The sequence below is a fragment of the Budorcas taxicolor genome, chromosome 19, assembly GCF_023091745.1.
Source record: "Budorcas taxicolor isolate Tak-1 chromosome 19, Takin1.1, whole genome shotgun sequence".
NCBI lineage: Eukaryota > Metazoa > Chordata > Mammalia > Artiodactyla > Bovidae > Budorcas > Budorcas taxicolor.
Genome location: NC_068928.1, coordinates 47,765,701 through 47,789,637, shown reverse-complemented (window position 1 = coordinate 47,789,637; position 23,937 = coordinate 47,765,701). Strand labels below are relative to the sequence as shown.

At 56.1% G+C, this 23,937-nt stretch overlaps 1 protein-coding gene across 2 annotated transcripts in view; it reads left to right on the top strand.

Moving 5' to 3' along the window:
- The window catches only part of SCN4A (sodium voltage-gated channel alpha subunit 4), a 52,477-nt gene that overhangs the window by 22,159 nt on the left and 6,381 nt on the right, over positions 1–23,937 (top strand). For both annotated transcript variants that reach the window (XM_052657479.1, XM_052657480.1), the window contains 14 exons: positions 997–1,293; positions 2,980–3,043; positions 3,292–3,433; positions 4,980–5,189; positions 5,803–5,956; positions 8,177–8,415; positions 10,358–10,531; positions 11,349–11,705; positions 18,158–18,646; positions 20,252–20,384; positions 21,050–21,204; positions 21,726–21,899; positions 21,979–22,101; positions 23,543–23,821. In XM_052657479.1, coding sequence (XP_052513439.1) covers positions 997–1,293; positions 2,980–3,043; positions 3,292–3,433; positions 4,980–5,189; positions 5,803–5,956; positions 8,177–8,415; positions 10,358–10,531; positions 11,349–11,705; positions 18,158–18,646; positions 20,252–20,384; positions 21,050–21,204; positions 21,726–21,899; positions 21,979–22,101; positions 23,543–23,821 — 2,990 coding nt within the window. The remainder of the gene's footprint in view (positions 1–996; positions 1,294–2,979; positions 3,044–3,291; positions 3,434–4,979; positions 5,190–5,802; positions 5,957–8,176; positions 8,416–10,357; positions 10,532–11,348; positions 11,706–18,157; positions 18,647–20,251; positions 20,385–21,049; positions 21,205–21,725; positions 21,900–21,978; positions 22,102–23,542; positions 23,822–23,937) is intronic.

Genomic DNA, 23,937 nt, shown 5'->3' with positions numbered 1-23,937 from the left:
TCAGGACCACACTGCGGCATCCTCAGAGCCCGTAGGGCTTTTATGATGAAGCTGCTGAGCATCTCTCTTCATACCAGGATAAGAAAAGGAAATAAATATTGAAGCGAGAGACACCCTGATTAGGCCCAAGGAAGAAGTTATGGTTCTTCCATAAATGATGGGATCTGAGCCTATGCCTTTGCCTGTTCAGAGGGGCAGAATGCAATAATATTGCAAAGTCAGCCTAGAGCTTCTTTGAGTGAACCCTGCTCTTCCTTGGGTGTTAACAGGCTAAAAGAGAAAGCGTTCTGTGTCAAATAAGCTGAAACATGGTATTAAAAAGTTTTTGTTTCTGCAGAACTTTCCCAAGCCTCTGGTAGGATAATCTACATAAAGGCCCTCCAGAAGGGTGTCACAGGGTTGGTTGTTGTTGTTGTTGAGTCGCTAAGTGGTGTCTGACTCTTTGCAACCCTATGGACTGTATGTAGCCTACCAGGCTCCTCTATCCATGGGATTCTCCAGGCAAGAATACTGGAGTGGCTGCCATGCCCTCCTCAAGGGGGTCTTCCTGACCCAGGGATTGAACCCACATCTCCTTCATTGGCAGGCAGATTTTTTATTACTGAGCAACTATGGAAGTGCCTTCCAAAAGCACGATTGAACCCCTTTCATGAAGGGCGCAGCTTGTGAGATTAGTGTTCTATGAACACTTTGGGAGTCCTGACTTAGTGACATTTAGGAAGTTACACCGTGTGCCTGAGTGTTGTTGTTCTCCTGTGTTAGACAACACCCTGTGGAGTCTTCATAGTCCATTCTTCTAGTGGCTGAGATTCGGTGGCCACTGGAAGGCTCGAGATGGAGGTTGTAATCAGAGATGGATGGGGCTAATTTAGGAAGGCTTCAGGGAAGTAGCGCCCCAAGTAAGCCAAGGCCCGAAGGAGATGGAGCAGGCAGAGGCTCGGAGGGGCTGAGTCGGTGAGTTACCCCCTGCCACACTCTCCCACTCTCTGTGATCAGGGCTGAAGACCATCGTGGGGGCCCTGATCCAGTCGGTAAAAAAACTCTCAGACGTGATGATCCTCACCGTCTTCTGCCTGAGCGTCTTTGCCCTGGTGGGGCTGCAGCTCTTCATGGGAAACCTGCGGCAGAAGTGTGTGCGCTGGCCCCCGCCCTTCAATGACACCAACACCACGTGGTACGGCAACGATACCTGGTACAGCAACGACACCTGGGACGGCAACAACACCTGGGACGGCCAGGAGAGCTGGGCCAGCAACTCTACCTTTGACTGGGATGCCTACATCAATGATGAAGGTAAGAAGGGAGGGTGGGGAGGCCAGTGGGGTCTTTCCTAGCCCCATTGGCAGCCCCTTATGTGAGATAAAGAACATGAGGAAGGGACTTCCCGGGTGGTCCAGTGGCTAAGACTCCATGCTCCCAACGCAGGGGGCCCGGGTTTGATCCCTGGGTGGGGGAACTAGATCCCACGTACCCCAACTAAGTTCTCCTGCTTCAACTAAAAATCCAGCATGCTGCAATGAAGGTCCCATGTGCTAAGACCCCATGTGGCCAAATACATAAATAATTTTTTTAGAAAAAGATCATGGGGAAGATCTGAGTGTGAACCCAGCACTTAACAGCTCAGGTAACCTCTGACAAGTCACTTCATCTTCCTGACTCTCAGAATCTTTACCTATAAAATAAAGACCACAACACTGCTCTCAAGTTTCCCTGCTGGCTCAGTGGTTAAGAATCTACCTGCCAATGCAGGAAACCTGGGCTTGATCCCTGGGTTAGAAAGACCCTTGGACAATCCGCTCCAGTATTCTTGCTGGGAAATCCCATGGACAGAGGAGCCCGGTGGGCTACAATCAATGGGGATGCAAAAGAGTCGAATCCAACTTGGCAACTAGATACCAACGGTTACCCTCTCAAAGGGTTTACAGCAAACACGGGTAACAGCAAACACCAAATCGTTTGGAAAATCCTAAAGCTTTGGCTAGGAAAAGCAACAATCCCTATGTGCGGGCTCCTTGTTCTCCTCCATCGTCCTGGCAGGGCCAGCAACAGGCACCCACATCCCGTTCACATACCCAGACTTCACAGGTGCACACACACAAGACAGCGTTCTCATGGAGCCACTCCTAGTCCACACGGTGCCTCCTGGCAGCTTAGAAAATGGACATGGAATCGCCAGCTTAGAAATGCCACCTTCTTCAACCTGGCATCCTGGATTCTAGCTCCCCACTCACCCCTCCACTGGGGGTCCTGCTCAGGTACGTGGTAGCCCCAGGCACACACATACATGTCCCCCCATCTCCCTCTGTACCCCCACTATACCCCATACAAGGCACTGCGCTGACACTGAAATGTGTCTACCCAGAGAGCTTAGGACTTGGAGCTGCCCTTAAAGGAGAAGGAAGAGAACAGATAGCTAATGAGAACATGCTGTATCACTCAGGTGAAAGGGGAAGTCGCTCAGTCGTGTCTTACTCTTTGCGACCCCGTGGACTATGGTCCATGGAATTCTCCAGGCCAGAATACTGGAGTGGGTAGCCTTTCCCTTCTCCAGGGGATCTTCCCAACCCAAGGATTGAATCCAGGTCTCCCGAATTGCAGGCAGGTTTTTTACCAGCTGAGCCACAAGGGAAGCCCGTATGGCACAGGGAATGCTACTTAATGCACTGTGGTGACCTGAGTGGGAAAGAAGTCCAAAAGGGACTCCACGCATATATGGAGAATGTATGTGGCAATGGATATGTATGCATGGGTGTGTGGCTGAATCATTTTGCTGTACAGTGGAAGCTAACACAACTAAAGCAACTATACTCCAATAAAAATTATTTTTTTAAAAAAAAAGGAGCAGGAAGGGGCTCCCCGAGAGCATCCACGTGGCGGTGCCCATGGTCCACACAGACGTGTCCCCGGGTGTGCAATGGGCACTCTGCCCACAGTGTCCACGCGCTGACATGCTTCCTTTGTGACCTCTGACTCCCACAGGGAACTTCTATTTCCTGGAGGGCTCCAACGATGCCCTGCTCTGTGGGAACAGCAGCGATGCTGGGTGAGTGACACCCAGGAGGGTGGGGGGTGAATGGAAACAGTGGCCCCAGGGTTGCCAGAAGATGGGGGATGATTGGGGATGAGAACCTGGGGTGGATGGAGGTGTAAAGACAACTCGTGAGCATGCACGTGTTTTCAGGATGCAGACAAGACTAAAGGATTTTTTTTTTTTCCCTCGGAGTGCCCCCCATGTGGCCCCTAGTTGGAGCTCTCCTTTCTCCCTGACACCAGTCCCCATCCTGTCCACAGGCATTGCCCTGAGGGTTATGAGTGCATCAAGGCCGGGCGGAACCCCAACTACGGCTACACCAGCTATGACACCTTCAGCTGGGCCTTCCTGGCTCTCTTCCGCCTCATGACACAGGACTATTGGGAGAACCTCTTCCAGCTGGTACAGCGGCCCCCTGCCCTGCCCTGCCTCTCAGCCCCACAGCCCTACCTCCCTCCATCTCCAAGCCTCCTCGGGGCTTGGTAGGACCCTTACCAAAGCCATCCCTTCCATGGGACCCCCCCCACCCGTCAGTGGCCCTATATATGGGTTCTTGGCATCTCTGGCATTTGGTTCCTGCCCAGATCTGAGCCCCAGCCTTTTCTTCCTTTTCCTCATTTGCTTAGGAGCTGAGATCTAAGCTTAGCACAGACTCCCAGGCCTCCTCACAGTAACCAGTAGGGCTGCTTAGACACCAGTTCTGCCCATAATGATTTACCTTCCACAGTTTGCAGGTGGGCAGGTTGAGTCTGGAGAACAATGCCTTCCAGTGCCTGGTGATGTTTCTAACATCGACAATGTTAATACTAAGAATAATAGGACTTCCCTGGTGGTCCAGTGATTAAGAATCTGCCTGCTACGTACACCTGTGGCTGATTCATGTTGATGTATGGCGGAAATCAACATAATATTGTAAAGCAATTATCCTTCAGTGAAAAATAAATAAAATTTTTAAAGTAAAAGAAAAAGGCCACAACTAAGACCTGGCACAGCCAAATAAATAAATATTCAAAAAAAAAGAAGAAAGTGAGTCTGCCTGCCCACGCAGGGGACATGGGTTTGATCCCTGGTCCAGGAAGATTCCACGAGCCATGGGGGGCAACCAAGCCCGTGCGCCATGACTACTGACCCCATGCTCTGGAGCCACACTCTGAGACAAGAGAAGCCACCATGGCGAGTAGCCTGTGCCCCACAGCTAGAGTAACCCCAGCTCTTCGCAACTAGAGAAAGCCAGTGTGCAGCAACAAAGACCCAGCACAGCCAAAAATAAATAAATAACTGTACTAATAGTAACAACAATAGCTTCTATTTGCTGAGCTCTTACTAGATGCCAGGCATCATGGGGAAACTAGGATTCAAGCTGATCCCAAAGCCCACATTCACCAACTTTTTATCCTGGATCTCTGATCTCAAGATGTCTGGCCAGGGTCCTCAGGGCTCTCTGAGTCAGGAGCCCAGGAAGGTCTGGGTCCCAAGTTAATATTTTGAAATGCCCCAGAATGTGGTTTAACCCATCAAGGGTGGCCATAGAAGAAGATAGAAAGCTGTCTCTATTTGCAGATGACATAATTATCTATGTGCGTGCATGCTAAGTCACTTCCATCGCGTATGACTTTTTGCCACCCCATGGACTGTAGCCCTCCAGGATCCTCTGTCCATGGGATTCTCCAGGCAAGAATACTGGAATGAATTGCCATTTCCTCCTCCAGGGGATCTTCCTGACTCAGGGATCGAACCCACATCTCTTATGTCTCCTGCACTGGCAGGCAGGTTCTTTACCACTGGTGCCACCTGGGAAGCCATACCTCACCTCAAAAACCCTCAAACTTCCAGGCTCCGTGAGGGATCCTTCCTGTCTGCCTCTCTGGGCAATGGTTGTATGGAGGGGGGCCCTGGGTGAAAGCAGGCAGGGTACCACGTGACACTTCCTCCCCTTCCCTCTCTCCAGACCCTTCGAGCAGCCGGCAAGACTTACATGATCTTTTTCGTGGTCATCATTTTCCTGGGCTCCTTCTACCTCATCAACCTGATCCTGGCTGTGGTAGCCATGGCCTACGCTGAGCAGAACGAGGCCACCCTGGCTGAGGATAAGGAGAAAGAAGAGGAGTTTCAGCAGATGCTGGAGAAATTCAAAAAACAGCAGGAGGAGCTGGAGAAGGTCTGGACTTGGGGAGGTGGGGGGAGGGGAAGATCCGGGGGTCTCCCTGCCCCTCAGCCCGGGTACCCTGGGCAGGCTGAGGGGCACGGGGAGGTGTGGGGTGGGGGCTGCGAGACAGGGGACGGGGAGCAGAAGGCTCAGGTGGAGGTTTGGTGGGGTGGGAGGCTCCCAGGCAGTAGAAAGAGTATTTCGTAGCTCAGTGCCTCAGTTTCCCCATACATAACCAGGAATCTGGAGTAGTTAAACCTGAAGTAGCCTTCCAGCTCAAATGCCTATGGTTTTATGATTTTTTTATGGGCAGTGTCTGGGTCCAGGCTGAGGGAAAGGTGGGTGCTGATGAGCCCCCAGGGAGCAGCTGTGCATTCATCCATCACCTCCTGAAGTGCAGGGTCAGTCAAGGCTTCAGAGAAGGAAGGGTCTTCAGGGATGAGGGTCCTCAGTCACTTTGGTCCCTACCCTGTCACCCCCCACCACCAACCACCCCTATTGCAGTAGACTGGGTGCAGGCCAAAAAGAGAGGTCCCCAGCCTGAAGGACTCAGGAAGAAGCTCTGAGAGTTCATTCCCATGGCTTGGCGATGGACTTTATGTCCATTACCGTTGCTGGTCCACAGGCCAAGGCTGCCCAGGCTCTGGAAGGTGGGGAGGTGGACGGGGACCCAGCACACAGCAAAGACTGCAACGGCAGCCTGGACGCATCAGCAGGGGAGAAGGGGCCTCCGAGGCCAAGCTGTGGCACAGACAGCGGTATTTCTGATGTCATGGAAGGTGAGTGCCCAGCATCCCCAGACCCATCCTGCCCACCCTGGCCATCGGGCTACTCGGGCTCCCGGGGTGGGGGCAGGGAGGGCCTGGCTGGGCCCAGCTTCAGGACAGTAACTTAATATTGGCATCGAAGAAATGGCTGTGATAAATATAGTCCTGGCTTAACCTGGCCCGATTCTGGCCACAAGGCCAGGCTGCGGCGGGAACTGGGGGCTTCCGGGAGGCCTTGTGGGCTGCCAAGGCAATGGGAAAGGACAGGATAAGAATACTAACCAGGAAGGCCCAATGTTCCGGAAACTGGAGATCCTGTTCCACAAATATCTTCTGGGTAAAAGCTAAAGGTCAAAGTCAAACTCTGCCCAGATAGAGCCACAGACCCCCCCAAAAAAACCGATGCTGCCCCCCAGGCCTCAGGAGACTAGGTTAGGGTAACAAGGAAAGGTGGGTAGACATACGCATGGATGGATGGACAGATGGATGGATGGTTGGAAGGATGGATGGATGAATGGACAGATAGTGAGTGGGTAGGTGGGGGGATGGATGGGTGAGTGGATGGATGAGTGAGTGGATGGGTAGGTGAATGGATGGATGCATGGGTGAATGGATGGACAGATGGTTTGATGGATGGGTGGGTGGGCTGAAAGATTAATGAATGGGAAGAGACGCAGGTGTGTGGATGTATGAGAGGGAGGGAGGAGGAGGAAATGATGCAGGAAAGGAAGATTTAGGGAAATCTGACATCAGAAGGATTGGGTCCCCTCCCTAGGTGTCTTGCCTTTTGGCAGGAAGAACTTGAAGGACTTTGCAAACCTCTATCCCAGTTGACCTTGCCTGAAGGGCATCCAGATGTCTGTGCCCTGACAGAGAACACCCCAGGGCATGCTGGGCAGAGCCAGCCAAGGAGATCACTCAACACTGCCCTTTCTGGGACCACTGTGGGAAGTTTGGGACCTCAGACACAATTTGAAGCACCTGCAGTAACACCTGGGTTGGGAGTGGGGGTGTTACTGTCAGAACCTGCAGCCTTTGGGAGGTCCGGTTTACTAATTGCTGGATGGGGGAGAGGCTCAGCTGTCCCCTCCCTGGGATGTCCCATTCAGGCCCTCAAACCCACATGTCTATGGGAGAGCCCCTGACTCCAGTTCCCTTTCCTCATCTCTGACATGGGGGCACTAATATTCTTACCTCATACATTTTTCGTGGATTAAATGAGATCATGCCCTGGCTGAGAACTCCCATGGGCACCAGAGGCCTGGAAGACCTGGAGGAGATGTAGCATATCCTTGGGCCTGACAGAGCCCCAGGGGTTTAGAGCTGGAGCGGCAGGGACAGGGCATGTTTCCAGGAAGCTGCCCTGGTGGGAAAGGACTGGCAGGGTCCGGTGTGGAGGAGCCGGCAGCAGCGCGAGGCAGAGCCCCCAGGGAGGACTCGCTGTGCTCCTCAGAGGCTCTGGCCAGCAACAGTTGGAACTGGGACCCAACCTTCTGCAGTGGCCTCCTGCCTCTCCCCGAGGCCCTTGGGCCCCTCCCTAGCTGGGATTCTGGGCCGGCAGCCCTGGGCCATAGGTAGTGGATGGAAGTCACCCTATGGCATAGGGGGATTTTGTGCTGAAAAGGTGGAGCTGAAGTAGAGCACTGGGAGAAGGGACCTGGGCTAAGGCTTCTGAGGGCATGGCTCTTCATGGGGCTGCCCAGGTGGCTCAGACAGTAAAGAATCTGCCTGCGATGCAGGGTTTAATCCCTGGGTTGGGAAAATCCCCTGGAGAAGGAAATGGCAACCCACTTCAGTATTCTTGCCTGGGAAATCCCATGGACAGAGGAGCCTGGCCGGCTACAGTCCATGGGCTCTCAAAGAGTCGGATACTACTGAGCAACTCTGGGAGTTGGTGATGGACAGGGAGTCCTGGCGTGCTGCGATTCATGGGGTCGCAAAGAGTCGGACACGACTGAGCAACTGAACTGAGCTGAACTGAACTGAACACCTTCAGTTTCAAGGGACTGGTCATGGGGGCTCGGAGCACTGAGGGTGGGGCCATGTGGGCGGGGTCTAGGGGTGGGTCTTGAGGGTGACCCACTGAGAGGCGGGGCTTAGGTGGGCGTCCCTGAGAGGGCGGGGCTTGAGGTGTGGTGCTCTGAAGGACGGGGCTTGGACGGTGGGCTCAAAGTTGGAGGTGGAAGAAGGAGCAGGTGAAGGCGCGGATCCTCATCTGCCGTCTGTTTTCAGAGCTGGAAGAGGCCCACCAGAAATGCCCACCATGGTGGTACAAATGTTCCCATAAAGTGCTCATATGGAACTGCTGCGCCCCGTGGGTGAAGTTCAAGAAGATCGTCCACCTGATCGTCATGGACCCCTTTGTGGACCTGGGCATCACCATCTGCATCGTGCTCAACACCCTCTTCATGGCCATGGAGCATTACCCGATGACAGAACACTTTGATAGTGTGCTCAACGTGGGCAACCTGGTGCGGAGGGGACAGGGGAGAGGTGGTCCTTACTGGGCAGGACAGGAGAGGGGCCACAGGGCCCATGGGCTGTGTGGAAATGAGGGGCACGATTAGGGGGCATAAAGAGACAGGCTGGGGTTATTTTCCTAGCATATGGGAATACAGGGACATGAGTTGATGTACCAGGGGAGGTACATGGGGTACATGGGGATCTGTGGAATTTGGGTTTCGGGGTATTTGGGGGCAGAGAGAGTGGGGATGAGGTACTTGGCTTCTTAAGATCAGGACTCCAGGGGCTCTGGAGTCCAGGTCATGCCCTGGAGGCAGAGATGGGGGAGTGGGAGCTTGGGAATGGCGAGTGAAACGCTGGATGGCAAGCCTCTCCACTTTCAGAGGTTGTTGTGGGCCCCTGGAGAAGGGCATGGCAGCCCACTCCAGTGTTCTTGCCTGGAGAATCCCACGGACAGCGGAGCCTGGCGGGTTATGGTCCACAGGGTTGCAAAGAGTCGGCCATGACTGAAGTGACTTAGCCTGGGGGCCTAAGCGAGACCAAGGGACCCAGAAGATAGAGTGTAGAGCCATGGGCACCCAGGCCCAAGAGGCCCCAGCTCACCCTGAAGATCCCAGGGCATCGTCCCCTAGCCCTGAGGCCCCCTGCCCACTCCATTTCTCCAGCACGACCAGGCCAGCTCCCCTCTCAGCCCTTTCTGCTCCACTATTGTTGACACACACTGATCCCCCTGCTTATCCCTGCCCATTAGGAGCATTATCACCTCGTTGCCAGCCCCGGTGGAGCCTGACAAAGGGAAAAAGCCGCCGCCTCCTCCTCCAGCCCGGCCCCACCCTTCCCAATTCCCTTCTCAATCTGTCCAGGGCAGCCAATGGGCTAGATGCTTCCCGCACCCTGAGGGTGAGGGGAGCCCAGGGAAAGTAAGATGTGAGGCCTGGAGCAAGATGAGGCTGGGGTGGGCGGCATGGGAATCAGACCCTGGGCTCCCCAGCCCCTGAGGCAGGCACATCTACCCCACGGAGATGCCCAAGGCAGCTATGACCAGGCTGGGCTGGAGGGGCAAGGGCGGGCTCGGGACTTGCTGCGCAGCTGCTGGGGTGTGCGTGATGGGCCCGGCCTGCGGCCTGCCCACCCCCTGCCCACACTCTGCTGCTGTCTGGGCACCTGCTATGGTTAGGGACAGCTCCTGGGCGGGGCTCAGCATGTGCCCAGGCAGGCTGTGGACCCAGGGCAGCTGGTGCCCGGCAGGAGGGCGGGGGCCATGCCCAGGGAGCTTTTAGGGGCTCTGAAGCCCTCAGACAAGTCCAGGATTGTGGGGGATCAGCTCTGGTTCTCACTGATCCTCAACTTCACCTCCTGTCTGACCCCCCCCAGATTTCAGAATCCACCCAGATTTTCTGGGTCCTGGGACCACCCCCTGCCCCACCCCCGCAAACTAGGATAGAGAGGCTGTAGGGTGTAGAGACAGGAAACTGAACTAAGCACCCCAAGACCTGGGTTTGAGACCTGACCCCATATGGACAGCGTGGTCGAGAGCTTGTCACTGACTTCTCGGAGCCTCAGTCTTTCTTCTCTGGGATGGACGTGGTGATCATCCCTCCCAGCTTCATGGAGATCAGGATACTGATGAGGCCATAGCATGAAACACAGAATGCTCTACGAGTGTCAAATATCATTATGAGTGGGTTGAGACCCCAGGAGTCACAAGGCCAGGAAGAGATGGGCCCCGGTCTCTGAGCGGTATCCACTCTGCCCGGTGGCATGGCTGTTCAGCTCCTCGTTCATTCACACACCGCTGTGGGCCATGGGTACACATGTACCGTGCCCGCCACCTCGGGGCTCTGTCACCCTCTCTTCTGGCCTCGAGGGCTCTGCCCGGAGGTTTAAGAGTGGGGTGGGAGACTCTGGAGGCCCTGTGCCCCTGAGGCTTTGCACACCCCACCCCTGCAGGTCTTCACAGGCATCTTCACAGCCGAGATGGTGCTGAAGCTCATTGCCATGGACCCCTATGAGTACTTCCAGCAGGGCTGGAACATCTTCGACAGTATCATCGTCACCCTCAGCCTGGTGGAGCTGGGCCTGGCCAACGTGCAGGGCCTATCGGTGCTCCGCTCCTTCCGTCTGGTACGTGAGGCCCCGGGGCCTGGGCGAGGGAGGGTGGGGTGTGGATGCTCGGAGGACACAAGCAGAAGCCCCCAAGAAGCCAGAGGACTGGAAAGGAGGCCCCTCTGCCCTAGTGTGTACCCCTCTGCCTCTCGGAACTTCTCTTACTGGCAAAAGGGAGAAAGAGGCCCTCCCCCTTATCACACAGGGCTGCTGGTAGACCAGAATGGCAGCCCAGGAGCTGCCATTTGGACTTGACTCCTAAGTGAACTTGGGGGGCAGTGGGACGGGGACTTCAGCCCATATTGCAGACCTGAAAACTGAGCCTCAGGAAGTTCATCAGTAGTGGGATTGGGACTCTGAATTAGCATCCTTTTCACCACCTCGTAGGGACCTTTCATGCCTCCACAAAAATATAGAGAAAGATCCCCCTCTGTATGCCTTTCAGCTGGCTCCAGTGGCCATTAATACCCTGTAGTTCTTGCTTTGTCTGTCCCCCCACTTTTTATGGGGGAGTATCTTAAAGCAAATCCTGAGATTTTATTTCACTTGTAAATGTTTTAGCTTTTATATGTAAGAGATGAGGACTCTTTCTTTTGATCATGTGAAGAGGATGAGGTGGTAGGATGCGAGCATTCCCATTTAACAGAGAGGTAAACTGAGGTCCCATATCCCTCAGGGGGTAGGAGCTGGAGCCATTCATAAGAGTTCTTTCTGGGAAACCCCTGGTTGTCCAGTGGGTAGGACTCTGCGCTGAGAGTCTGGGTTCAGTCGCTGGTCGTGGCTGGGCCAGGGGGTCCCTGGGTCTCACCAATCCCTGCCTTCCCCTGCCCGGCAGCTGAGGGTCTTCAAGCTGGCCAAGTCATGGCCAACACTGAACATGCTTATCAAGATCATCGGCAACTCGGTGGGGGCGCTGGGCAACCTGACGCTGGTGCTGGCCATCATCGTGTTCATCTTCGCCGTGGTGGGCATGCAACTGTTCGGCAAGAGCTACAAGGAGTGCGTGTGCAAGATCGCCGCGGACTGCAGCCTGCCCCGCTGGCACATGCACGACTTCTTCCACTCCTTTCTCATCGTCTTCCGCATCCTGTGCGGGGAGTGGATCGAGACCATGTGGGACTGCATGGAGGTGGCCGGCCAGGCCATGTGCCTCATTGTCTTCCTCATGGTCATGGTCATCGGCAACCTGGTGGTGAGTGAGTCCACCTGGGCGGCTCCCATACCTTCACCCGGAAAGCCCAGGTGTCCAAGGCGTGTCCGTGCCTTTGTTGCTGTTGTTTAGTTGCTAAATTGTGTCTGACTCTTTCGGGACCCTATGGACTGTAGCCCACCAGGTTCCTCTGCTTGTGGGATTTCCCAGGCAAGAATACTGAAGTGGGTATTTCCTTGCCTACGGGATCTTCCTGACCCAGGGATCAAATCCGGCCTTGGCGGGTGGGTTTTTTTACCATTGAGCCACCAGGGAAGTCCATCCATGCCTTTGTTTCCCTTAAATCGGACTGTTGAAGGGTTCTTTTCCTATGAATCTGTGTTGTGTAAAATTGCCGACACGTGATTGTTTTATTCCTCTCCTGACCCTAGATGGCAGTTGTGTATGGTTTAACCCAGTGGCTCTCAAATTTTAACCTGCTTCAAAGCTCTCGTGAGTTTCTCAAAACCTAGATTCCCAGTCCCAGCCCCCCGGAGTCAGATGAGGCAGCTCTGAGCCAGGCCCCCTAGACCTGCATTTCTAATGAGCTCTGGGTGATGTCCTGTGCAAGTAGTTGAGACCTAGTGTTTTGGGGAAAGTAACATGATAACCGGAGTCAGACTGGCCCGTGTTCCAGTCCCAGCTCCTTCGCCATCTGTGACCTTGAACGAATCACTGCTCTCTGGTCGGCTGGGTTCTCTAACTCCACATGGGAGAAAAGTGGTAGACTCCTCAGGGCAACGGTGCCCAGCCTTTTTGGCACCAGGGACTGGTTTCATGGAAGACAATTTTTCCACGGACTGGCGTGGGGTGGGGGGTGGTTTTGGGGTGATTCAAGCACACTGCATTTATTATGCATTTTATTTCTGGTGGTTCAGATGGTAACGAATCCACCTTCAGCGCAGGAGACACAGGTTCAATCCCTGGGTCAGGAAGATCCCCTGGAGAAGGGAATGGCTACCCACTCCAGTATCCTTGCCTGGAGAATTCCATGGACAGAGGAGGCTGGCGGGCTACAGTCTATGGGGTCACAAAAGAGTCAGACACGACTGAGCCACTAACACTTAACACCGTATTTCTATTATTATTATTACATCAGCTCCCCCTCAGATCATCAGGCATTATATCCCAGAGGTTGGGGGCACTTGCCTCGGTGGGTGGCCGGGGACACTGACCGTGATGGAAGAAGGCACAGTGTGGGTCGGTACCAGGAACTCCTGGCCCTTTTGTTCTCCTCCCCTCTCACCCTCTGCTCCTGGGAATCAGGCCCCACGTGTTGGGAGGATGTGGAGATGGCCTGAACTGCATCTATCCTGCCACTTTCTGGGTGGGGTGCTGGAGGAGGGAAGGGGGTGCAGGGGCCCAGGAGAAATGGGATGTGAGGTCGTGGTGCAGCTGACCAGAATTTCTGTGGCCGGGCGGAGGGAGGCGTTTCTCCTCACCTTGTCGACCCTGCTCCTTGGGGCGGGGTCACCCCTGCCAGGAGAGCTGTGCTCGGCTGCCCCGGGCGGGGGCGATGCCACCCTGGGCAACAGTGGGTAGGAAGACGCACGTCCCCACGTTCCGCAAAGGCCGGTGGAATCCTTGAGCTGCTCCGTCAGCGCTTCTCAGATAACGCTGAGCTCTGCTGGGGCAGGGGCGGACCGGCGGCCAGGGGAGTTACCGCGACTGAGGAGGGGACGGTGGGATGAGGTCCGACACAGCCAGACAGCAGAACCCAGGCCGACTGCTCCTAGGAGGGGGTCTTAGGGAGCGGGGAGAGTAAAGGAAACGCCTCAGCAGGACTTGGGGGCAGGATTCCTGATTGGAGGGGGGGGGTTGCAGGCTCTGAATAGATGTTTGTGAGGGCCAGTTTAAGGGTCGCAGTGGTTTCTGTGTACATGTAAACTCAAAAACATTTCAGGCCCCCTACTGTGCCACTTTCTGACTGGGAAACTTTGAGCAAATTATTTACACTCTCTCTGGCCTCAGTTTTTCTCATCGGGAAAATGGGGATGAGGCGGGTAGTGAATACTCTGCTGGTGGTCGGAAGGATTACACCGACCTAAGTGCTCAACAAAGTGCTTGGCCCACAGGCCAGGGGAGTTCAAAAGTTACAGGCATCCAGGGAGCAGTGGCAGATTCCACACCTGCCACCAACCGGCGCCACACGCCAGGCACTAGGCTCCTGCCACGTGCCAGTTCCTGCGCCAGGGGCTTTACGTGTATTATCCCTACTGCTCCTGACAACCCCGTGAGGCAGGTAATGTTGGCTCTGTGCTCCCCGGAGGCGCAGCCCAGAACCACACAGCGAGTGTGAAACTGAGCCTGGGCTAGAAACTGAGTCCGTGTACTTTCAACAGCAATAGCATCAATATCATCATTATTGATACTAACGATGAGTTAGCATCAGAGTACCAGTGGTGACGACCGACCTCTGCTCACGCTCATACAGCATTCTGAGCACTTTCCGGATGTTAAGCTCTCTCTTTTTAAAAACTTGAATAGATTTATTTATTTATGGCTTTGCTGGGTCTTCATTGCCCTGGGGGCTTTTCTGTAGTTATAGCGAGCAGGGGCTACTCTTCGTTGCAACGTGTGAGCTTCTCATTGCAGAGGCTTCTCGTTGCAGAGCTCAGACTGTAGGACACTCAGGCTTCGACAGCTGCGGCACACAGGCTCAGGAGTTGCGGCTCCCGGGCCCTAGAGCCTGGGCTCAATAGCTGTGGTGCATGGGGTTAGTCCCTCTGAGGCATATGGGATCTTCCCAGATCAGGGATTGAACCCGTGTCTCCTGCACTGGGAGGTGGATTTTTTACCACTGAGCCACCAGGGTGGCCCCGGGTATTGATCCCTTAATGCTCACCAGCCTCCATGTGGTGTGTGCTGGATTTTGTTTTGCTTTTAATATTAAAATATCTAATAATATTTAATTTTAATTGTCTGTGTCGGGCCCCAGTTGCGGCACACAGGATCTTTCATCTTCTTTGAGGCATGTGTGATCTTTAGCTGTGGCGTGTGAACTCTTAGTTGCATCATGTGGGACCTAGTTCCCTGACCAGGGATCGAACCCAGGCCCCTTGAATTGGGAGCTCGGAGTCTTAACCATTAGACCACCAGGGAGGTCCCAGGGATGTGCTGTCTTATCTCTATTTTGTAGACAAGAAAGCAGAGGCTCAGTGGGGTTCCTTAGTAACCTGTGTAGGATTTGAACCCAAGGAGTCAGGTCCCAGAATCCAGAACCACTGCACAGCAGTGTGTGCCCCCACGCCTCCCATCACACACACACACACACACACACACACACACACACACACACACACACACACACACCCTGACACCCTTCTCAGGCCCAGCTCTGCAGCTCTCCCGCTTTGCTCAAAGGGAGCGGAGCGGCCCGGGAGGCACGCTGCCAGCTCCTTGGGCACTGGCCCCGCCTACCACCCTCCCAGGCCTCGTGGAAGCAAGTGTCTGCCAGAGGGCGTGGGGCACCCTGCCAGGGAGGGTGGGGACCCAGGTCCCCAGTGTCCATGGCACTCAGGTACTTCCTTGAGGGTGAAGAAAAGGAAATGACCAGGTCATATGGAACCCTCCCGTCAGAGCCCACTCCTGGGGAACCTAATGTCCATCCCCCTTCCCTAATTTAACCCACCCCCCATGCCTTGCCTGGGGCAGCTATTTCTGTCCCAGGCAGGAGCCGTGTGCAAACCCTGGTGACCCAGAGAGCAGCTAATTCCCATCTCAGATGTGTTTCTGGCAACTGGACACCTCCCCCCAGAGAGGGAAAGAAAGACCAGTACACTGTGGTGGGGGGCAAAGGCAGGACAGTAGCCAAAAGGCGTGGTGATGGAGCGAATCCCCCAGCACATTGCCCCAGAGAGAGAAGATGAACAATACGTAATAGATACATATATATTTTTTAATTTTTCTGCTCTCGTTCATATTTATTTATTTTTAATTGGAGGATAATTGCTTTACAACGTTGCATTGGTTTCTTTGGTATAACAGTGTGAATCAGCTTTAAGTATACATATATCCCCTCCCTCTCGAACCTCCCTCCCTATAATTATTTTAAAGATATGTCAACATGATAGTTAAGACAATGACAAAAAGACCTTAGAGGACACTGGTGAAAGCCAGACAGATTCACATGTACGGTCCTCCCCTGGTCACTCAGGGAATTGGTTCCAAAACCCCCTGTGTGTTAGTTGCTCAGTCGTGTTGACCCCATGGACTGTAGCCCACCAGGCTCCTCTGTCCATGGAATTCTCCAGGCAAGAATACTGGGGTGGGTAGCCATTCCCTTCTCCAGGAGATCTTCCCAACTCAGGGATTGAACCTGGGTCTCCTGCAATGCAGGAGATTCTTTTTCATTTGGGGGGCAAGCCCCCAAGACCCCTTGCAGATACCAAAATCTGGGGATACTCAAATCCGATAGAAAATGGCATAGTGCAATTGACCCTACTTCTTTCATGTCCAGTCACACACTCAGCCCCATCCTGAGGCCCCCAGAATAAGAGGCCCCTCCTGCCTCTGGTTGGCAGGAGCCGGGACCTCCCCCTCCTCAGTCAGGCTGCACCGTCCTCCTCACTGTCCTGGGAGGTGGGTTGGTGGAAGACAGGGCCACTGCATTGCACAGCTTCTGGGGTGGCCATTCACACTGTAGTCTAAACAAATGATGTCCTCTAAAGTTGTGCAGGGCTTTCCAGGGAACTTCAGTGGTAAAGAGTCCACCTGCCAACGCAGGAGATGCAAGAGACTTGGGTTTGATCTCTGGGTCAGGAATATCCCCTGGAGTAGGAAATGGCAACCCACGCCAGTAATTTTGCATGGGAAAGCCCATGGATAAAGGAGCCTGGTGGGCTACAGTCCATGGGGTCGCAAAGAGTAGGGTATGACTGAGCACACACACACCAAGTTGTGCAATGACAGGAAACCTGGATTCTAGTTCTGAATGTGCTGTGTGTCCTTAGGTAAGTCACTCCACCTCTCTGGGAGAACTCAGGCTCCTCATTCATCAAATGCAGAGCTGGCCTCAGAGTTCATCGCACTCCTCCCACCACCGTGTAAAACCTTCTATTACCGCACACATAACAGCCCACACGTTTTGAGTGCCTGCTGTGCGCTCTAGTTGTATTGACCTTTCAATCCTCACAACAACAATGTGAGGAAGTAGGTACTGGAATCATTGCCATGGTACAGATAAGAAAACCGAGGCACAGGGCAGCAATAGGACTTGCCTTTGGACGCACAGCTAATCACTTGGGGTTCAAAGCCAAGCGGCATGGTTTCAAAGCCTGTGAACCCCAGTCTCTACTTTGTGCAAACCCACTGCGTTGTAATCGTCTGATCAAATGTCTGTCTCTAGGCTGGGAGCAAACTGAGGCCAGTCATTCCTGCACACAGTGGGAGAGGCTCAGTAAATATCCACCAACAAATAAAGCCGAGGGAGGTAGACCAGTAGCCTCTTAGCGTCCCTTTCAGTGGGGATAAGAGAAGAGAGCCAGTAGAGCAGGGAACCCCGGGGGAAGAAAAGGGAGTGAGCTGAGGCAGATCGGACGCCCTTCCACAGCAACCAGGACATAGGTCTGAGTACTGGGAACTCCAGGTGCCACTAGTAGTAAAGAATCCACATGCCAATGTAGGAGACACAGGAGATGTGGGTTCGATCCCTGGGTCAGGAAGATCTCCTGGAGGAGGAAATGGCAACCCAGTCCAGTCCAGCATTCTTGCCTGGAGAATCCCACAGCCAGAGGAATCGGGCTGGCCTCAGTCCATGGGGTTGAAAAGAGTCAGACACGACTGAGGACGCAGGAGCACGTACCAGGAGCCCGTGGACTATTAAAAGTCCCACTTACAAGACAAGAGAAGGCTCAAAATAGTCAGGCTCCCTGTAAGTCCTAGAAGCTTGGAGACGTGAGCCCTAGTTTTTGACCTGCTTCCTCTAGCAGTGGAAGTGGAGGACAGAGCCCCTGTCACCCAGTGGGCCTCCTCAAACCCTGCCTCCGCCTTGGTCAGCAAAGTCCTCTCTTGTGCCCAAGCCTCAGTTTCCTAATCTGTAAAGTGGGCGTGGCAGTAGCACTTCTCAGTTCCAAGAGCAGTTTTGCAGGTTCTGTTAGGTGCTTCTGCTGATGGTTAGTCACTCAGCCGTGTCCAACAATTTGCAACCCCCAGGACTGTAGCCCATCGCTCCTCTGTCCATGGAATTTTCCAGACAAGAATACTGGAGTGGGTAGCCATTCCCTTCTCTAGGGAATCTTCCCAACCCAGGGATCGAACCCAGGTCTCCTGCATTGCAGGCAGATTCTTTACCATCTGAGCCACCAGGGAAGCCCTCTCTTAGATGATGCCCCTCTTTAATGCCCACCAAGAGGCAGGTCTGACTTGGAGGCCCAAGGACCCTCATGTGGACTGCAGGTGGCACCCTCAGGGCCCCGCAGCTAAGCTCAGGCTCGCCCTCACCTCCTGCTCTCCAGGTCTTGAACCTGTTCTTGGCCCTGCTGCTCAGCTCCTTCAGTGCCGACAGCCTGGCGGCCTCAGACGAGGATGGCGAGATGAACAACCTGCAGATTGCCATCGCTCGCATCAAGTGGGGCATCGGGTTCGCCAAAGCCTTCCTCGTGGGGCTGCTGCATGGCAAGGTCCTGAGCCCCAAAGTTATCATGCTCAGCCTCGGAAGCATCGGCGAGGCTGGGGAGGCCGGCGAGGCTCCGGAAAGTGCCCCTGAGGATGAGAAGAAGGAGCCTCCGCCCGAGGAGGATGGCAAGGACCTCAAGAAGGACAACCATATCCTGAACCACATGGGCCTGGCTGATGGCCCTCCCCCCAGCATCGAGTTGGACCACCTCAACTTCATCAACAACCCCTACCTGACCATCCATGTGCCCATCGCCTCCGAGGAGTCCGACCTGGAGATGCCCACAGAGGAGGAAACTGACACCTTCTCCGAGCCTGAGGATGTCAAGGTAAGCTCGTAGCAAGATCCAGATTCAGGGGTCGGGAATCAGACAGTCACAACTCTACATTTGTGTATGACCTTGAATGTGGCACAAAGCCCTCTCCAAGCCTCAGTTTCTCCATCTGTAAGGTGGGGTAATGGTACCTAACTTGTGGTGTTACTGTGAGCATTAGATGAGATGCTGTGTGCAGAGCATCTCTGTGAATGGTGACTTATAAATACCATTATTATGACCTGCTCCACTTGTCTGAACACCCCAGGCCTCTCCCTGCACTCCTGCCCTGCAGCTCCTCCTGGGTCCCCTCTCACCAGTAGGTGGCGCTGTGAGATCGCATATTCTCACCTGAGAAGCCTGAATCCAGGGCTGGAACCCGAGGGGCCTCTCTTAACCCTGCCCTCGGGTTAAGACGCCCCTACCAAGTTCTTGCTATTATCATCTATTTCTGTGTAGACGCCCCCTGGTGGTGGTGGGGACCCGGTCCCAACTTCCCAGCATGGGCCAGAGTGCCAGGTCTGGGCTGGAGACACTGGGGGAGAGGGGGTCAGGGATCCAGTGGGGTGCAGCTGAAGGAGAACTGGAGAGCTGGGCCCCAGCCTCAGCTGGAGCCCTGATGCCCACCCCTTGCCCCTGCCCCTCCCCTGTGAGGGTTGGGGAGGCCCTGGCGGTAGGCTGAGCCCCTCACCCACCCTCCAGCCCCATCAGGGGAAGGATCAGCACATAAGCTAGGGCAGGGCCCCCTGACCACCCCCACCCTGGCAGCTTGGGCCCAGCAGGCACCAGAGCCTGAATAAACTTTGCCCTGAAAGCTCTTGACTCCTTATTCCCCCCAAATACGTGGCATGCTCACTTACCAGGGAGCCGAGCGGCTGCCAAGCTATAAATACCCCGGGAAACGTGGCACCAACCTCGGTATGAGGAGTGGGGGTGGAGAAGGGCCGGACAGCAGCCAGGCCAAGGCACTGGGGACTCTGGAGGGGGCAGGCATGGCTCCCGAGGGGCAGTGGGAGGTGGGGGGCACAGGCAGGGCTAGTGGCTCAGCGGGCATCCTGCCCGACCTAATGCCCTGTGCCTCAGTTTCCCTTTCTGTCAACTGGCCACCATTCTGACAGCTGCCCCCTGCCACCACCCCATGACCCTCTCCATTTTCCTTTTCAGGGGCCTCACCCCAGCCATAAAAGGGGCCCCTTGAGGAGTGGAGGCTGGGCCAGGAGGAGGTGAGGGAGGTCTGACCAGGCTGGAGTACCAGGCCCCCACCCCCACCCTTTCTGGATTCCCCCATCTTCCTGGATTCCTCAGCTGAACAGAGCATAGGAAGGCTCGGACCTTGCTCCATCCTGACCCCTTCCCTCCCTAGCCGGCATCTCTGAGCCTCTTCAAATCCAAGTGCCCCGAGGTCAGGGCCAAAGCCTGGGTCCTTCTGCACAGACCCAGTGCTGGCTCCACAATCCAGGGCTGAATGAATGAATGAGTGAGTCTGCTCCACCTCCCCCCACTCCACCCCCCGCTTCCCCTTCTCCCTTCTGGGCCCTCCCCTCGGGGCTTCCATCTGGACCCCCTCTGCCCCACAATGCGGGAGGACCCAGGGGTCACATGACCCTGTGGCCTCTGCAGAAGCCGCTGCAGCCCCTGGACGGGAACTCCTCCGTCTGCAGCACTGCCGACTACAAGCCCCCTGAGGACGACCCCGAGGAGCAGGCCGAGGAGAACCCCGAGGGGGAGCAGCCTGAGGAGTGCTTCACCGAAGGTGAGGGCCAGCCTGCCGGGGTGCCTCCCCTAGCCCGGCAGGCCCCGGGAGGGGCAGGCCAGGCCAAGGCCCAAGGCGGCTCAGCCTCAGGTCACCGTCTCCTCAGGGACGGCCTGGAGACAGGCAAGTCACCAAAAGCGATCAGGGCCTTCTTCCTCCGATGGTGCCCTGCCCTTCTGCACCCGGGAGAATGTGACCCCAGGAAGCGGTGTCAGAGCAGATGCCTCTGAGCCCCTGCCCCCTCTGACCCCTGCTGTGTGTGCCCTGGGTGACAGTCCCAGCAGCCTGCAGGCTACTGCACAGAATCCCCGTAGAGCCCTGAGTATGGCCAGCACAAAGCAGGCGCTCAGCACTGGCTTCTCTAAGGCTGTCCTCCTCAGCTTCGTCTTCCAGAAAGAGGCCTGTCTGGCCCTTCCAAAACATTCTTTGCCCAGAGAGTTTGGGCTGTGCAGAGTGGAGGCTGCCTGGGGGACGTGGGGGAGGATGGGGACAGCTGAAAGCCGTGGAACCTGCGTGGGTGGCCCGCACCCCTGTTCTTTGGCGTGTCTCTGCATGCAGTCAGGATGGGGAGGGGGCACATCCCGGGATGGGGGGGGGGTGGAAACGGGCTGACCATGCTCCTCAGGCAGCCCATGACGGGTGCCCCGGCCGCCCTCCCTCCCCAGCCTGCGTGCAGCGCTTTCCCTTCCTCTACGTGGACATCTCCCAGGGTCGAGGGCAGAAGTGGTGGACCCTCCGCAGGGCCTGCTTCAAGATCGTCGAGCACAACTGGTTTGAGACCTTCATTGTCTTCATGATCCTGCTCAGCAGTGGGGCCTTGGTAGGCGCCGCCCTGGGGGCCGGGCACGGGCAGGGGCAGGGGCCAGGCCGGAAGCAGGCCGTCCCAGGGCTCCCTCCTTGCCGCACCATGGGAGGCACACTTGCTGGACAGGCCGGAACCCAGAGAGAGAGCCCTGAGGAACTCACCAGTGCTTCCAGGGTGTGTGGCAGACTGCGCTCATTTTTACAGAGAGGCAGATGGGCTCTGACCCCGTGTGCCTCCCTGGCTTACAGGTCCCGACCAGGGAGCAGGTGGGAAGGGAATGTGGGGTGGGGGGCCAGCCTGTGTCACAGCAGACCCCCCTGCAGGTTAGTGAACATTCCTATCATTAGGTCTGGGGAAGGGGAGCTGAGGGGCTTCCCCGCACCAGGAACTCCCTTGCTCACCCCCTTGATGGGCGCAGGGAGTCTGCCCCCCCCTAACCTGACGCCAGTGCCAGACCCCTGGGAACCGGCAGCTGTAAGGACATGGTGGCTGCCCCAGCCTCCGGGCCCTGGTCACCCACCTGCTGGTGCCCCCAGGCCTTCGAGGACATCCACATCGAGCAGCGGCGAGTCATCCGCACCATCCTGGAGTATGCCGACAAGGTCTTCACCTACGTCTTCATCCTGGAGATGCTACTCAAGTGGGTGGCCTACGGCTTCAAGGTGTACTTCACCAATGCCTGGTGCTGGCTCGACTTCCTCATTGTGGACGTGAGTCCTCCCCACTCCTGCCCGGCCCCACCGCCAGCTCCGGAGGCGCTCCCCTGACCACCCCCCCTCCCGTTTGCAGGTCTCCATCATCAGCCTGGTGGCCAACTGGCTGGGCTACTCAGAGCTGGGACCCATCAAATCCCTGCGGACGCTGCGGGCCCTGCGCCCCCTGAGGGCACTGTCTCGATTCGAGGGCATGAGGGTGGGTGTCGAGGAGGACTGTGAGTAGGGCTAAGGATTGGGGGAGCAGCCACAGCTTGGGAGGGGGCTGGGAGCGTGTCTGTACTCTGGCCACCACTGGGAGTCCAGGTTTGGGGGGTCCCCAGGCAACTGAGGGCAAAAGGAGAAGGGAGTGGCAGAGGATGAGATGGTTAGATAGCATCACTGACTCAATAGACATGAATTTGAGCAAGCTCCGGGAGGTGGTGGAGGACGGACGAGCCTGGCGGGCTACCGTCCATGAGGTCGCAGAGAGTCGGACACGACTGAGCGACTGAGCAAGGACAACAACAAAAGGCACCCCCACACGCCAGCCCAGGTGCGGGTTCCTGCCCTCAGCCCCCTCCTTCACTCCTCCCTGCCACCACTAGGGGGCAGCAGAGGCTGCAGCCGCTCCCAGGAGGGGCCTGAGGGCACCCAGGCAGGCGAGGAAGGAAAGGTCTGTGGGTTTATAGGTGACTCTCCCCAGCCTCAGACTGGGGCCCCCCAGGGCTCCAAGCCTGCCCATCCGTCCCTCAGCCCCCTGAGGGCGGAAGTGACAGGTAAATACAGGGTTCGGGCAAGACCAAGGGGACTTCCCCGGCCAAGGCTGGAAGTAGGGGTTCTGTTAAGAGCAAGGCCTACTCTGGAGGGGGACAGACTTCCATGAAGCAGATGGTTGCAGGTCAGCAGGGCACTCAGCCTGGTGTCTCCCATACAAGAGCTCAGCCCAGCCAGGGACCCCTCCCCACTGGGGGAAAATGACCTGGCCTTGGCCGCACAGCTGGTTGGTGCCCCAGCCAGGAATAGCATTGCCCTGGGCATCACCGGGCTTACTCCACTCACTTTGTCTGGAGGTCATGAAACCACTTCTCCTTGAAAACAGATAATTCTCAGATTCAGCTCAGCCGGAAACAATGAGGTTGGCCTGTGTGGCCAGGGCTGGCTGGGCATAGAGCTCCAGTCCCCAAGGTTCCTGCTGCTTCAAAGGCTCCGTTCTTTTCTGGGTCTTTGTGTCTAATCCTGTGAGCAGATGAGCCGGGGGGCCAGGTCACGGGGACTGAGTTTCCTATGGGGGCTGAGGAAAGAGTGTTTGTCTCCTGCCTGGTGACCCGTGGCCGGGCTGCTTCCAGAGAAACCCAGCTCCCCACCCTGGGCTGTTGGCTCCAGCGAAGCAGAGAGCCCTCTTCAGCCAGCAGGCCGGCAACCCCCTACCCCTGCTCCCTGCTCCCACCATCCCCCACCCCCACAAAAAGCCCGGTAGACTTCTCCTGCAGCCTGCGTTCATTCAGATCAGCCCTCCTCCAGGAAGCCTTCCCTGCCTGGTCCCTTGGTTGGTGTGGATAGGGAGCCCTCTCCCAGAGGAGGCTGGGTGATGCCCCCTACCCTGCTGCCCGGGAGAGGATGTGGCAGTGACTCCCTCCTCCCCACGCCCGGCCCCCCAGGTGGTGGTGAATGCCCTCCTGGGGGCCATCCCCTCCATCATGAACGTGCTGCTTGTCTGCCTCATCTTCTGGCTCATCTTCAGCATCATGGGCGTCAACCTGTTTGCCGGCAAGTTCTACTACTGCATCAACACCACCACCTCTGAGAGATTCGACATCTCCGAGGTCAACAACAAGTCCGAGTGCGAGAGCCTGATGCACACGGGCCAGGTCCGCTGGCTCAACGTCAAGGTCAACTACGACAACGTGGGTCTGGGCTACCTCTCGCTCTTGCAGGTGGTGAGTGACGCACCGCCCCTGCATGAGGCGGGGGTGGAGATGCCCCTGGAATCTCCCTGGGACTGAGCCCACGGCCACTCCTCGTTAGGGAACCTCCCACCTGCCTCCAGGGCTGG